This window comes from Gossypium arboreum, chromosome 12, assembly GCF_025698485.1.
Source record: "Gossypium arboreum isolate Shixiya-1 chromosome 12, ASM2569848v2, whole genome shotgun sequence".
Taxonomy (NCBI): domain Eukaryota; kingdom Viridiplantae; phylum Streptophyta; class Magnoliopsida; order Malvales; family Malvaceae; genus Gossypium; species Gossypium arboreum.
The window spans coordinates 106,926,192-106,940,326 of NC_069081.1; the positions used below are offsets into that span (position 1 = coordinate 106,926,192).

Below are 14,135 nucleotides of genomic sequence, written 5' to 3' on the forward strand. Positions count from 1 at the left end.
AATTTATATTTTATATATTAAAATATTAACAAGAAGTTATAATAATTTTTTATATTCTTACTAAAATATAATAATATTAACTAATTTAAATATTATTTAAATACATATTTGTTACTTTATAATAACATGTCTAAAATAGACATTTTATTTGTCAAAAACACTTTTTAACAAGAATCTGAACACTCAAATTTTAAACCAAACTTTTCAAAAACACTTTTTCACAGCACTTTTCAAAAACATTACCAAACTAGCCCAGAAGGTTGACTATAAGTTGAAAAACTACAATGGTAGCGGACAGACAATATGAAATGGAATGCCTATAAATTTATTACTACAAAAATTTGCAATTAAGTCTACCAAGAAGAAATTTGCAAAATTAATCCATTCTAGCAAGGAAGCAGATGAAAAAGTACGGAAAGGAAGGTAACAAGAAACTAGTAAAGTTGAAGGATTCATGATAATGCGTATGTGAAGAGTGAGAAATTCGAAGGCTTTCGAAACGAGGAGACATGTTTTAAATTATGACTCTACGTACAGGATGGATGAATAAAATGCTCCACTGTTTCCAACCATTTGAATCTTCTTCAAAGAGACCTTTCAGTATGGTGGCTGCCAAACTAGATGGTGGCATGCAGTGGACCTGGGTAGTCCACACCGCATGCTACTTCTGCTTTACCAAATCCCCTGGGTATAGGAGCAATTTAATTATTTGTCAAGTCCTCATTGTAATTTAAAAGGAAGGAGTCCAAACAAAAATATGTACAGGTATCACGTATGTGTGAGTTGCATGATGAGGGGAAAAGCATGGCTCTTCGTGAATCTCAAAGGATGTACATTGTTAGCCACCGATATTCATCGGATCACATAAAGATTAGATTGGTTGTACATACTCAAATGATAATGCAAAATATTGAACGACCAACAACAGCCATATATATGATTTTGGAACTTACAGTGACATGCATCTTGTTAGCTTGATCTTATAATGTAAGACAAAAAGGAAAAAAAGAAAAGAAAAAAAAGGGATTTAGGACCACATCCAACACAGCACACAACACTCAAGACAGCTTTACTGCATCTGCATGTTCAATTCTCAGTTCGTAGCTGCTGAAAACCCGGGGCTGGAATGACAGAGCAAGTTTAAGATGATTAAGTATATTAATTAGGCTAATTATGTTTTTGGTAAATTTTGAAATAATAAATAAATCCCAAAAAAGAAAACTGTGTGATGAACCTGAACAGTGGGCTTGGGCGAAACTATGTGATAACATATTGGCTTGTCTCTTTGCATGGACAAACTGACACTGGCTAGCTAGAAGAAGAGATGGAAACAAGCGTAGCTATCTTGACTTACCCCACGGCGAGGGCTCAATTCTAATAATCTCAACACTGGCTAGAAATGAATCACTCTCAAGTCCCACCTACAGCATATGGAGAGGGTTATTCATACGTGGAAATACATACTTCATAGGACAACCAATATGCTCATCTAGGAGCTGTTATTTAGAGAAATTTTTAATCTGGTTTTTTAAATATAATGATGTGATTAAAATATGAAATTAATTAAGTAATCAAATTGCTTGATTTTTCTTTTTAATTTAGATGTTTAGATATTCTTTGAATTTAAATTGGGATTATTATAGTTAACTAAGCCATTGGTATAATGATAAACAACTTGGATAATTCAATTGAATTACAATATTTGGCAAGGAAACGTTTGCAGAGAAAGTGCAAAATTACATGCTTTCATGATGCAAAATGTATAGTTACAGAATTTCAGGATGAATACGACCAAAAGAAAAACTTTCAAGATATATTCATAATCAGTAATAAATGAATCCAGCATTTGTACATATATAGGTGAAATGAGAATGGAACTGTGATATTTGCTAAAGTGTGTTGGTGCCCAATTGAATGAATCCATGTTGCAAGACAATGGGCAGGGAGGCATGTTATTGCTGAAAAGAAAGGAATCGTCGATACGAAAGAATATACTAAAGTAATTTGTAAAGCAACTTTTTGGGCAGTGGTTTTATTAAACGGAAAAGTAGGGGGGCCCGCATCAGTGAGTGAGTGAGTCACCTCACCTGAAACCTAAATCAACCTGGTGGGGACCAGCCAGGCAGGGCAATCATCGTTGAGTGCTGCTAAACGAGAGAAGAGAGACCTAAGAAAATAAACTGCTCGGAATGACCGTAGAGAGCGCCACGTGGGAGGGTGTGGTTGGCATCACTTGCGGTAAAACTGTTGGCTCCACACTTATTTAACAGAAATATTGGTACTTGTTTCCCAAACCTTCAATTATGGTTTATAAGATGAGTGTTGTAATCCGTTGCTGACCCCCCTCTCTCTCTCTCTCTCTCTCTGTCTCTCGCGTACAGTAACATTTCTTTCCCTCATATCATCATATTTTATAAAAACATAGTAATTTTCCTTCAGTTTGGTGAGGCAACTTAGCTATGACGGACACCACGGACGATATAGCGGAGGAAATCTCTTTCCAGAGCTTTGAGGACGACTTCAAGTTGCTAGGAAATCTTCTCAACGATGTGTTGCAGAGAGAAGTTGGCGCCCAATTCATGGCCAAGATCGAGAGGATTCGACTCCTCGCTCTGGTCACTCTCTTCTCCTTTCATTATTTACTGTTTTCTTTTTTGCTTTTTTGTAAAGTAGACACACACGGTGAGTACCTTCAAAATGGAGGAAATCAAAATACTGTTACTTTCTTTATTTGTATGGCTTGCTTGCTTGCTTTTTATTTATATTTCCTTGTACTATTCTTTGAATTCTCATTTCCACTCTGCTTTCTTATTTACTATTTTCTGCTTCTCCCCTTCTGATGCCTCTCTTTGGTTCCTTAAAACGCGGAGGAAAAACAAACTTTTTGATTCTGTTTGGTTGCTAAGAATTATATTAGATGGAGAAGTGGAAAATGAAGCGAAATTCCAAATCGTCTCTTGTACTTTTACGATGCTATTTAAATTCCACATCGTCTGTTGTATTTTTATGATACTTTTTCTTTATTTTGTTTTTGAAAAACAAATTATTTCCGAACCAAGGCTAGATTCTCTTATCTTTGTGTGTATTTGCAAATGCATGCTAGAATTCAGCTTTACTCAATCTTGCCTACATTTTCTCACAAAGCAAACAGAGAAGAGTTTCTTTTGAGAATGATTTTTCCCTTTGTTTTAAAAAAATGTTGTAGAGTGCTTCCAATATGCGATTGTCCGGGATAGAGAATATGGCAGCGTTGCTGGAGAAGCAGCTAGCATCTGAGATTTCCGAGATGACATTAGAGGAAGCTTTGAAATTGGCTCGTGCTTTCAGCCATTATCTCACTTTGATGGGAATTGCTGAGACCTATCACAGGTAGTTGGATTTAGTTTATCAGCTGTTCAGTTTCATGAAGTCAATTTTCACTTTTCAATTTATAGGGAATAACGCATGTACAGTTATAGATCCTACGTTGCAATTAGATTTTTTTTGAAAGAACAATTAGATTATCTTAAAATTTCCTATCAAGTGTTTTTTTCCAGTGATTCCGAGTGCTGCATTTCTTTTTGTTAGTTTATGTTTCTATTATCTCTACCTACTTAATAAAATGAAGGGTTTGTTGTCAGTTTTCATTTTTCGTGGCTTTATCTTAACAGAAAAACATTTTGGAATCACTGTTGTTTTGGTTATTGATTAGGTATTGCCTTTCTCTCTCTTTTTTTTTTTTTTTATGAATGGTGGGTAAACTATACAGGAAATATGCCATGCTAACGTTTAAGTGTCTACTTTCGAGAGCATTCATTACATTTTGGATTTCCTAATAAAAATTAAGAAAATGCAGAACAATTCGGAGTCATACAATAAGTCTCCTGCTAAAAATTATTATTATTACTATTTTCTGTTGTTCTTTGTGCAAAACAACTTTTACGATTTGCTTTTATTTAATCAAGAACTCAAAAAATTCAAGTAATTATTTTGTGCAGGGTTCGTAAGGGGCGAAGTGTTACACATTTATCAAAGTCTTGTGATGACATTTTCAGTCAGTTGATTCAGGGTGGCGTTACGCCGAATGACCTTTATGACACTGTTTGCAAGCAGGTATATTTCTTATATTGCTTTTAGATTTAGTTTTCTTCAGTGCCTTGTTCAGTAAAATGTGCCTAATACCAAAAAGAAAACTAAAAAATAGCAAAGAATATCAAGTATTAGAAACTCCAACTTCTCATTGTGTTTCTGAAAAGTACTCTGAAACTGTCGTCAGAGAAGCCAAACAAATGTGAGATTCTATTGCAGTCTCAGCTAATGGAGAGGAACATAATTGCAACATTTATTTTAGTCATGCCAACATTTTGTTCAATTCTTTATTTTGTGATCAAATTAAATGTAAAATCCTTTTTTCTGCAGGAGGTTGAGATTGTTCTTACTGCTCATCCCACACAAATTAACCGCCGTACCTTACAATACAAGCATATAAGAATTGCTGTAAGTTAAGGGCTGTGCTGACAATTATTAACTTGAGTCTTGAGGCTATTTTCTGAAAGTCAACCCGTTTTTCCTTGCAGCATCTGTTAGAATACAATGACCGACCTGATCTTGGTCATGAAGATCGAGAAATGCTAATTGAAGATCTGGTATTGTTCCCGAATGCAATGTTTCCTGACCACTCCTGGAAAATAAAGGGAAAAAGGGGGTGGGGGGCATGGTTTGTCTACTATTGTGATCATGGGAAAAAATGTCTTCCGTTTCTTGGTTTTATAAGAGTTCCTTTTGACTTTGTAGGTGAGAGAGATAACATCAATATGGCAGACAGATGAACTTAGACGCCACAAACCTACTCCTGTGGACGAGGCCAGGGCTGGTATATCACTTTAGAGTTTAGACATATTAGAAATTGCATGCATTTTATCTTATAAATGCTTCTATATGACTAATATTATTTTTTATCAGGTCTGAACATAGTGGAGCAATCCCTTTGGAAAGCCGTACCTCATTATTTACGTCGTGTTAGCACTGCCCTTAAGAAAGTGGGATATCAACTTCTATTTTGAAACTACTAGGCTCTTTGAATGGATGCACAATATTTATAGGCTCGCGCAGTCTTTTTTTTTTTTAAATTTGCCATTCCTTTTCAGCATACAGGAAAGCCGCTTCCACTAACATGTACCCCCATAAAGTTTGGCTCCTGGATGGGGGGTGATAGAGATGGAAATCCTAATGTCACAGCAAAGGTGAGGCTCCTTGCATCCCTCTACTTTCTGCTCTTTGATGACTGCTTTTAAACTGGAATACCCTGAAAATTGAACGACTGGTTCATTTTGGAAATGTTGTTTTGGAAATTCTAGATTGATTCTTGTTATTTTTCTTGAGACTCCTTGTCCCTTTTTCCACATGTCTATGTTACAACTAGTAATAACTAGCATTCTGTGCTAGTCCCTATCGTATAATTTCATGCAAAAAAGGCATTTTTCCTACAGTTTTACCAAGTGCCTAATGCCTTCATTGTTTTTCTTCTCCTTGTTTCAGGTAACAAGGGATGTCTCACTTTTATCTAGGTGGATGGCCATTGATCTTTACATCCGGGAAATTGATAGCCTTAGATTTGAACTATCCATGAACCGATGCAATGATAGGCTATCCAGATTGGCTCAGGAAATTCTAGAGAAAGGTTGGGGCTGCTTGATATGTTTATGCTCTTTTCAATCTTAAACACCTATCCTAGAAATTTTTATTAGTTAGTTTACCTGTTTGACACCATCTTATGCTTAATTGAGGACACCCTAATCCTGTATTCTTCGGGGGGCTAACGTCAGACCATGTTGATGAGCATAAATCTGGTTGGCCTTGATAGCCAAGAATGTTATTTGGGCATATGATTTTGAAGAATATTTTTCCAAATCATCGAAAGAAACCTACACTGAAACAAGTGATCTTAGATTTCATGATAGTGTGTTTTATACTACATCAAAACCTGCGCAAGATGGATCGTGAATTATATCTGATGCCTTACATCCAAGTCTTCCATATTAGATTTTGTGTTATAATCTGTTTTAATCCTCTTTATCTCAGTTATATCACAGCTTCTGAAATCTGAACAGTAGGTTTACTTCATCTTCAGAAACCTTATCAGAGAACCTACGTGAGAGTCGGAACCAACCTTTAAGCCGAAGTCAACTCAAGCTTCATGGCCAACAAGTTCCGTCCCTTCCTACCCAACTTCCTGATAGGGCAGGTTTACCTGCCTGCACTGGTATGTGCGCGCAGACACTCAAACACTCATAGCAAAATGTTTTTTCATGGTTTGCTTATTTGTGCATACACTTAAAGAGCTTTTGGTCTCAAGAATATAAGGTATTGAACAGTTGATTGTAATGATAATCTGCAAAATAGAAAGTTTAATTTTTCTTGTAAAATCTTTTATGCTATATCTTTGCCCGGACAATCCTTTCGCAGCTGTGATGTCTATGCATATATATATTGTTTCTTTTCTTGGTAATGGAATTAATCTTGTCTTTAATTTCTAAGTGATACTGTTTCATTAGATGATTTCATATGATTTGTTTATTCATGCAGATTACACCGATGGTGGATCTCAATATCCAAAACTAGAACTCCCAGGGACTGATTACATGCCGTTGGCTCGTGAGGTTAATTTATTCTCTTGTAGTTTTAGCTGTTCAACAGGTTCTTCCTTCATACCGTCAGCATTATAGCTAACATTTAGTTTAAATGTCTACTTTAGGATGGTCGGGAAAATTCATCTAAGGATTTAAGTCCCAATATACCCAAATTATCCGCAAATGGGAGTTCTGCTAACTCCAATGGATCATCAGCTGCTGTCACATCACGGGGTTCTTTTTCCTCTGGTCAGCTTCTAGCTCAGAGAAAACTATTTGCAGAATCTACGATTGGAAGGTCCAGCTTCCATAAGCTTCTTGAGCCAAGTTCAGCTCTACGTCCTGGAATTGCTCCTTATCGAATTGTTCTTGGAGATATTAAGGAAAAGGTATTGTTTCTCTATTAGTTAAAATATGTAAAAGCTCGTATAAAAGCTTGTTTTTGGATATAAACTAGGTTTCTTTGTGGCTTGCTGAAAGAGAATATGTACCTTTTCTGTTTTAGAAATGTCGATATGGTTTGTATAGGGGAGATAAAGAATTTTAATTTTATCTAACTCATGGTCTTGCTTTTAGAATTGAGCTAACGAATTAAAAAAAAAAGGATGGATAACTAATGATATTACCTATTCTATGTATATAGTAAATGGTTAAATATAAAATTTAAAATTCCTTGAACATATAAAATGTTTTTAAATGTGTCAATTTTAGTTTTAAGGAAATGTGAAATCTTATATAAATTCATGTGGTAACAAGTGTTGGTGATTATGACTAAATGATTTACAAATAATTCTAAAATTTTGGACTTTTATATTAATTAACCTATCATAGGGTTACATCTGTCATGTGAATTTGTAATTGTAACATTCCTTTTGCCAGGTATGTAGATTAGGCTGAGAAATTTGGTTCTTTTGCGAAAGTGATAGATGAAAAATCTTACATGCTAGGTCTATTGCAGAAATAGCTTAAGAATATAAAGCAATTGTGAAAAATCTTATATGTTAGGTCTATCACAGAAATAGCTCAAGAATATAAAGCAATTCAAGTGAGCTAGGTTTCATTTGAGAATGATTTTGAACAAAAAGGAAAGGCATTTTCAAAATTTTACTTTAAATCTAGTTCATTTCTAGTTGTTGGGACAATTTCCTCAAGCGGCACGGTCAAGGAAAAACTTATCTAAAATTTCAAGATTATTTTGGGTATGGAACTAAAAAAATTATCATTCAGTGTCATGCTTATTCTGCTTTGCTAAATTTGCATGCAGAACTTGTGAAATTTTGTTAGCAATAAGTTGTAGTTATTGATCCGTAGGGTATTGAATTTAATTTTTTCAGTCAATCTGTTTTTGATATATCCAGTAAGATGTGTATTTGTGTTTTGATGACCTATAATTTCAGCTCATGAAAACTCGAAGACGGCTGGAACTTCTTCTGGAGGATCTTCCCTGTGAATATGATCCCTGGGATTACTATGAGACGAAAGATCAATTTCTGGAACCACTGCTTCTATGTTATGAGTCTCTGGTAATAACTCACATTCCAATGTCCTGTTGGAGAATGAATGTTCTTGCTGCCGTTAATATGGTGTTTTAACTGTAATCTGCAGCAATCATGCGGGGCAGGGATTCTAGCTGATGGTCGGCTTGCTGACCTGATTCGGAGAGTTTCAACATTTGGGATGGTGTTAATGAAGCTTGATTTGCGTCAGGTACACTTTATTCAGTTATATTCTGGTACTTGCTCGTGTTTTGTGTTTTAGCTAAAGTTTTGTTAATGTACAGGAATCTGGCAGGCATGCTGAAACACTTGATGCAATTACCAAATATTTGGATATGGGTACTTATAGTGAGTGGGATGAAGAAAAGAAACTTGAATTTTTGACAAAAGAGCTAAAGGGGAAGCGGCCACTAGTTCCTCCTACTATAGAGGTAAAGCTATTCCAAAAGTATATTGGAGTGAATAGGGGCTTGCAAGGAATTTTCAGTAATGAGGCTGATGTGTGCATGAATTGCACACAAACATACATTGCATGACAACTCTTATAGCATAAACTCTGTTCCTTTATTTATTATTGTGTTTACGTTTCTCTATGTTAATGAATACTGATGCTAGACTGAAACCCTTAGATTCTTCCAAATAAGGTGCTCTTAGGTTTAAAGCCTCTAAACTGGAAATGACCCAAGCCTCACTGTTACTCAATAGCTGAGGAAACCAGAAACCAGAAACCAGCATGATTCATGAAGTACTCAACTTGAAACGCAATATGTCAAGGGAAATAACCTGATTGTTGAAACAGTCAAAACACAAAAGTAATCGATAGATATAATAACTAATTAAAGAGAACTTGAAACACTGTAGAACCTGAACTCAGTTCGATTTCCTTGATTTGTAATCGTTAGATATAATAACTAATTAAAGAGAACCCGAAGATGCCTAAATTCAGAAGTCCTTAAACGTTGAAATCAGAATATATTACAATAATGCCTCCAAATCAAAAGTAGGTGGTTTCAAGGTTTTGATTGTCAAGGTCATAAGGTGGCATAGCAAGACATGGGTCTTTGATTCTCATTTGTTACAAAAGTCAGACTCTCATGATAATATTTGCTCATCGCCACATCAGAATAGTAAAATGGAATTGAGATCTGGATAGAGCATAATGACTTTGAGGTTCCCCATGCAGTGAGTCTTTGCAACTGGATGGGTCTTTGATTCTCATTTTTCTTGGGAACACAATATGTCAAGGGAATCCAAGATGTCTGCCACATTTCCATGAATTCTCCTAATATCTTGAGCCAATTATAGCCTTTATTTTCCCTTTTTGTTTGCCGGGAGTCCTACTGGAGTTCAAGTTGCTATGATTCATGGCTATGTAGTGTTCCTAGGAAGCTGAAATGTCCGCATTGATTTGTCCATTCGGTTATAAAACATTGTAAGTTGGCCCTCTTTAAGGCGCTGGGATATTCTTTATTATATCTAAATAAAAAATTTGAAAGTCACATGTAATTGTTGCGACATTTTCCTTGGCAATATGATTTCAAGACACGTGGTTAATTTTCAAATTGACAGGAAATGATGCCAAAGGGACACATGGCCAAGCAAACTTGAATTGTTATAGTTCCTTAGAAAACAGTCGATTCTTTCATCCTCAAACTAAAAAGAGGTTGTGGGTGCCTGAGAGGTAGGGCAGTCATTATAAACCTTAATTGATAAAAAAATGAAGGTAGAAACGGATGAGTACTTCATGCTGCCTAGCAAGTAAGGTAGTCCTTATACACCTTAACTGATGAGAATGTGAAGGTAGAACACTGACGAGTAATTATTGCAATTTTCACGTACCACCTCTCGTTAATGTCTTCATGGTTTGCATGAGCTGGTTCACGGGTGATGTCAGAGCATACACAAAATGTGCCTTAAAGCACAGCATGGTCATACTGTGGGACTATAGGCATATAATCTCTAGGCATCAAGGATTTCTTTGAGTTCAAATTTCCACTCATTTTCTTCCTTTTTTTTGTGGCTCTTATTCAGATTTAGCAAAAAGGTCCATTCTCTTTCTAACATCTAGGACGGTAAAAAATTACCTAAATAGCTCTTGTGTGATAGAGATCCATTGCTAGATAGCTGAGAACTTCAGGCCTATTTGTTTGTTGTGTTAGCCTCTAGGGAAAATCACTCTCTACTAATAATTTGTGGATTCATAATATATAGAGAATTTTGGATGAATTCCTACTCTTTATTCTTAGCGACTTCTTTATAAGATAGATAAAAATGAAAAAGAAAAAAGAAGAAAAAACTGATATTTAATATCAAGCACAAAAAGCATATTCATCGATTAAACCATGGGTGGAGTGGCAAAGGACTTGATATAAATTCTTTAGTTTACACTAATCCCTAGTTTGATCGTTGGAGAACCCCTACCCCTTCCCTTTATCAAAAAAAAGAAGTAAAAAAAACCAGCAGCAGCATATTCATATGTGCAGGATGAAAAAGGCTTAATTAGAATGAACCTGAATAGAGATATAAAGAATATCCCTTGGAGTTGACGTTACTAATCATTTCATTGTTGCCATCTCCTCACTTCTAGACTGCTTTTGTTTTGGACTAAATCGTATTACATGTGGAGTGGGGTGGGGGATCCCCTGAATTGTACATAGGTCTAGGTGCTTTGGCCCTTGGATTTGCTATTGTAGTTGTCATTATTTGAGTTTAGAAAATGGTGCCTTCTTTGGTGCAATATTCAAAGTCTTTCCTTTATTTTCAATTTTCCTTTATTGATTTAGTTAACAAATAGCTGTTATCTCCACTGGATTTGTTTCAGGTTGCTCCTGATGTTAAAGAAGTCCTAGATACCTTTTTTGTAGCTGCTGAGCTAGGAAGTGAGTCTCTTGGAGCATATGTGATTTCTATGGCATCCAACGTATGATTTGCTAAAACCATATTATGTTTACACTTGTTTATACCTCTGCAGTACATAAAAGAAAACTTTTTTCCCCTTTTCTGTTAATTTATCTTTAGCTTTTACAATAGTCATATATGGGATAAATAGAAAGAATGCTATCCGTTCTTGCTGATTTGCAGGCAAGTGATGTCCTTGCTGTGGAGCTCTTGCAGAAAGATGCTCGACTCGCCGTTAGTGGGGAATTAGGGAAACCTTGTCCTGGTGGAATGTAAGTTTGCACCTCAGCTAGTTTATATTCATATGCTCTTAGATACATTAAATGCTATCATATATTTTTTAGTATGATAGCACTATAGTAATGAGAGAAACACACGGTTTTTGTTCATCTGGATCTCTAACTGTGATTTATCCTGGGATTTTTAGTTCTTTTATCTTAATTTGGTTCTGGTTTTCTGCATCCACTTCCTTTAAATTGATATTAATCACGGGTCCTTATAATGTGCTTATTCATAGTTCTGGGCTACTCTATGGACATGGATGATCTTGTATGCACTTGTAGAACAGTGGCAGAAATTACTAATTATCCATTTTTCATGGTTAACTTGTTAACAGGAGTGAATTAGTTAGTATTCCAGCTGCAGGTTTCTCCTTAACATCATTTTTGTTGTTGATTGAGAAGAGGGGTATGGGTTTGAGGTTGGGAACGGGAATAGGAATGGGAAGGGTTCCACCAATTGCCCACTATTTTTGTTGCACAAGATGAGTTTGAATTCAGTAAAAACTCAGAACCTATTATGTCACTATCTAATCTCTTGAAGATATTTACTGGGGCATGAATAATAGAACAACAATATAGATTACTGAAGGGAAGAGCTTTGGCACATGTTTAGTTATGGTTCAAATAATTCAGCATAACTATGGCACTGTTATACTTTGAAGACTTCTATACATATCTGTATCTTTTTGAGTAGGTTGCGTGTGGTTCCCCTGTTTGAAACCGTGAAAGACCTCAGAGGAGCAGGTTCAGTTATCAGAAAACTGTTATCAATTGATTGGTACCGGGAGCACATTGTAAAGAACCATAATGGGCATCAAGAAGTATGTTGATTTTTATGGCCATTTGCGGGTTCATTTTTGAAGTTCCATTAATCTCGTGTTTACGAAGTTAATTAAAACAGGTGATGGTCGGATATTCTGATTCTGGTAAAGATGCCGGACGCTTCACCGCCGCTTGGGAGCTTTACAAAGCACAAGGGGATGTTGTTGCTGCATGCAATGAGTTTGGAATCAAAGTTACTCTTTTCCATGGTCGAGGAGGGAGTATTGGTCGTGGTGGTGGCCCAACTTACCTCGCCATTCAGTCCCAACCACCTGGTTCTGTAATGGTGCGTGCCGCTTAATTTTTATCTCAGAAATTTGGTATTATTATTCGATTATTTCCTCAATAATCCGTATTTGAGAGATCATTTTTTTCTCGGGTAATTGAAAGATAGATGAAATATCTTATTTGGTTGTCTGGTGTTGTAAGTTACCGTCACTTCAATTTACAGTTTGCTACTTTTTTTATAAATGTGGAAAATTCAATTGTTGTGTTCCATTTATTTGTTGTTGAAAGGCCTTTCTCAGCAAACTGATACGGTGTTGGATGCTTTGCTTTGAGGAATATATAGTGTGGTGTCCGATTGATAATGGCATGTTGAATTGGCAGGGCACACTTCGGTCAACAGAGCAAGGGGAGATGGTGCAGGCAAAATTTGGTTTGCCACAGATTGCCACTAGACAGCTAGAAATATATACAACGGCAGTGCTGCTTGCAACTCTGCGGCCCCCTCAACCACCTCGAGAACAGAAATGGTGTAATCTGATGGAGGAGATCTCAAAAATCAGTTGCCAGAAATACCGAAGCACAGTTTACGAGAACCCGGAATTCCTGGCGTATTTCCAAGAGGCTACACCCCAGGCTGAATTGGGGTATCTTAACATAGGGAGCCGGCCGACAAGAAGAAAAGCAACGAAAGGAATAGGACATCTTAGAGCAATTCCATGGATATTTGCATGGACGCAGACCAGATTTGTACTACCAGCATGGCTTGGGGTAGGAGCAGGTTTAAAGGGGGTATGTGAGAAGGGACATACAGAAGACTTGAAAGCGATGTACAAAGAGTGGCCGTTTTTCCAGTCCACGGTGGACCTGATAGAGATGGTTCTAGGGAAGGCGGATATTCCAATAGCCAAGCATTACGATGAAGTGCTAGTGTCCGAGAGCAGGCGGGAACTTGGAGCGGAACTTAGGAGGGAACTGATGATGACAGAAAAGCATGTATTGGTAGTGAGTGGACATGAGAAATTGTCAGAGAACAACAAGAGCTTGAGAAGGCTGATAGAGAGCAGACTCTCATATCTGAATCCAATGAATATGTTGCAGGTGGAGGTTCTGAGGAGGCTTAGACGTGATGATGAAAACAACAAACTCAGAGATGCTTTGCTAATTACTATAAATGGAATCGCTGCGGGGATGAGGAACACCGGTTAATGTTAGATTAGAGGATCTTTCTCTCTCTCTTCTAGCTTCATATATATTTGTTGTCCTTAGCCCTACCATTTGGTAGCTGAATTAATAACTGTACTCGGGACATTGTGTTTTTTTTTTTTTTTTTGGGGGAGGGAGGGGATAGAAACTATAATGTCTATTGTGTGGAGTTTGGCGAATGCAATACTAGCAAGGGTGAAGTCTGTTTAAACTTTGATTTTCAGATTGAAATTTTAATCTCTATCAATCATGTGCTTTGTCTGTTGAACTTACTTAGCAAAGTAGAATTGCTATAAAATATGAATCCATTGCGTCAATTACTAGGAAGAGACTGATTGGTTCAATCAAATCAAATCAGAACCAAAATCAAGGAATCGAGGTTGTGCCGAGTAGAAGTGTCGGGCTTATTACCCAAATAGTAAACGATGATGATTGAATTGTATCGATATGGCAATGCAGTCTTATTATGCTACTTGCTGCGCGTGTTAGTTGCGTAATTTTATCTTTCTTTCTATACTACTCCTTTAAATTCATGTTTTAATGTTTAATAGAGCACTTAAGAGAAAAATAAGTGAAAGGCGAGTGAAAATTAGTATGTC

General features: G+C 36.4%; 1 protein-coding gene across 1 annotated transcript; it reads left to right on the forward strand.

Moving 5' to 3' along the window:
- The first annotated feature begins 2,105 nt into the window (after positions 1 to 2,105).
- Positions 2,106 to 13,804, forward strand: LOC108479688 (phosphoenolpyruvate carboxylase 4). Its single transcript, XM_017782421.2, has 20 exons — positions 2,106 to 2,615; positions 3,206 to 3,369; positions 3,978 to 4,092; positions 4,399 to 4,476; positions 4,557 to 4,625; positions 4,774 to 4,852; positions 4,942 to 5,018; positions 5,127 to 5,222; positions 5,518 to 5,659; positions 6,110 to 6,241; positions 6,565 to 6,638; positions 6,734 to 6,997; positions 8,006 to 8,131; positions 8,214 to 8,315; positions 8,389 to 8,535; positions 10,926 to 11,024; positions 11,186 to 11,274; positions 11,978 to 12,104; positions 12,185 to 12,391; positions 12,715 to 13,804. Exons 1-20 carry the CDS (start codon positions 2,460 to 2,462, stop codon positions 13,537 to 13,539), a joined length of 3,168 nt encoding a protein of 1,055 aa, XP_017637910.1. The 5' UTR covers positions 2,106 to 2,459; the 3' UTR covers positions 13,540 to 13,804.
- Positions 13,805 to 14,135: the final 331 nt, after the last annotated feature.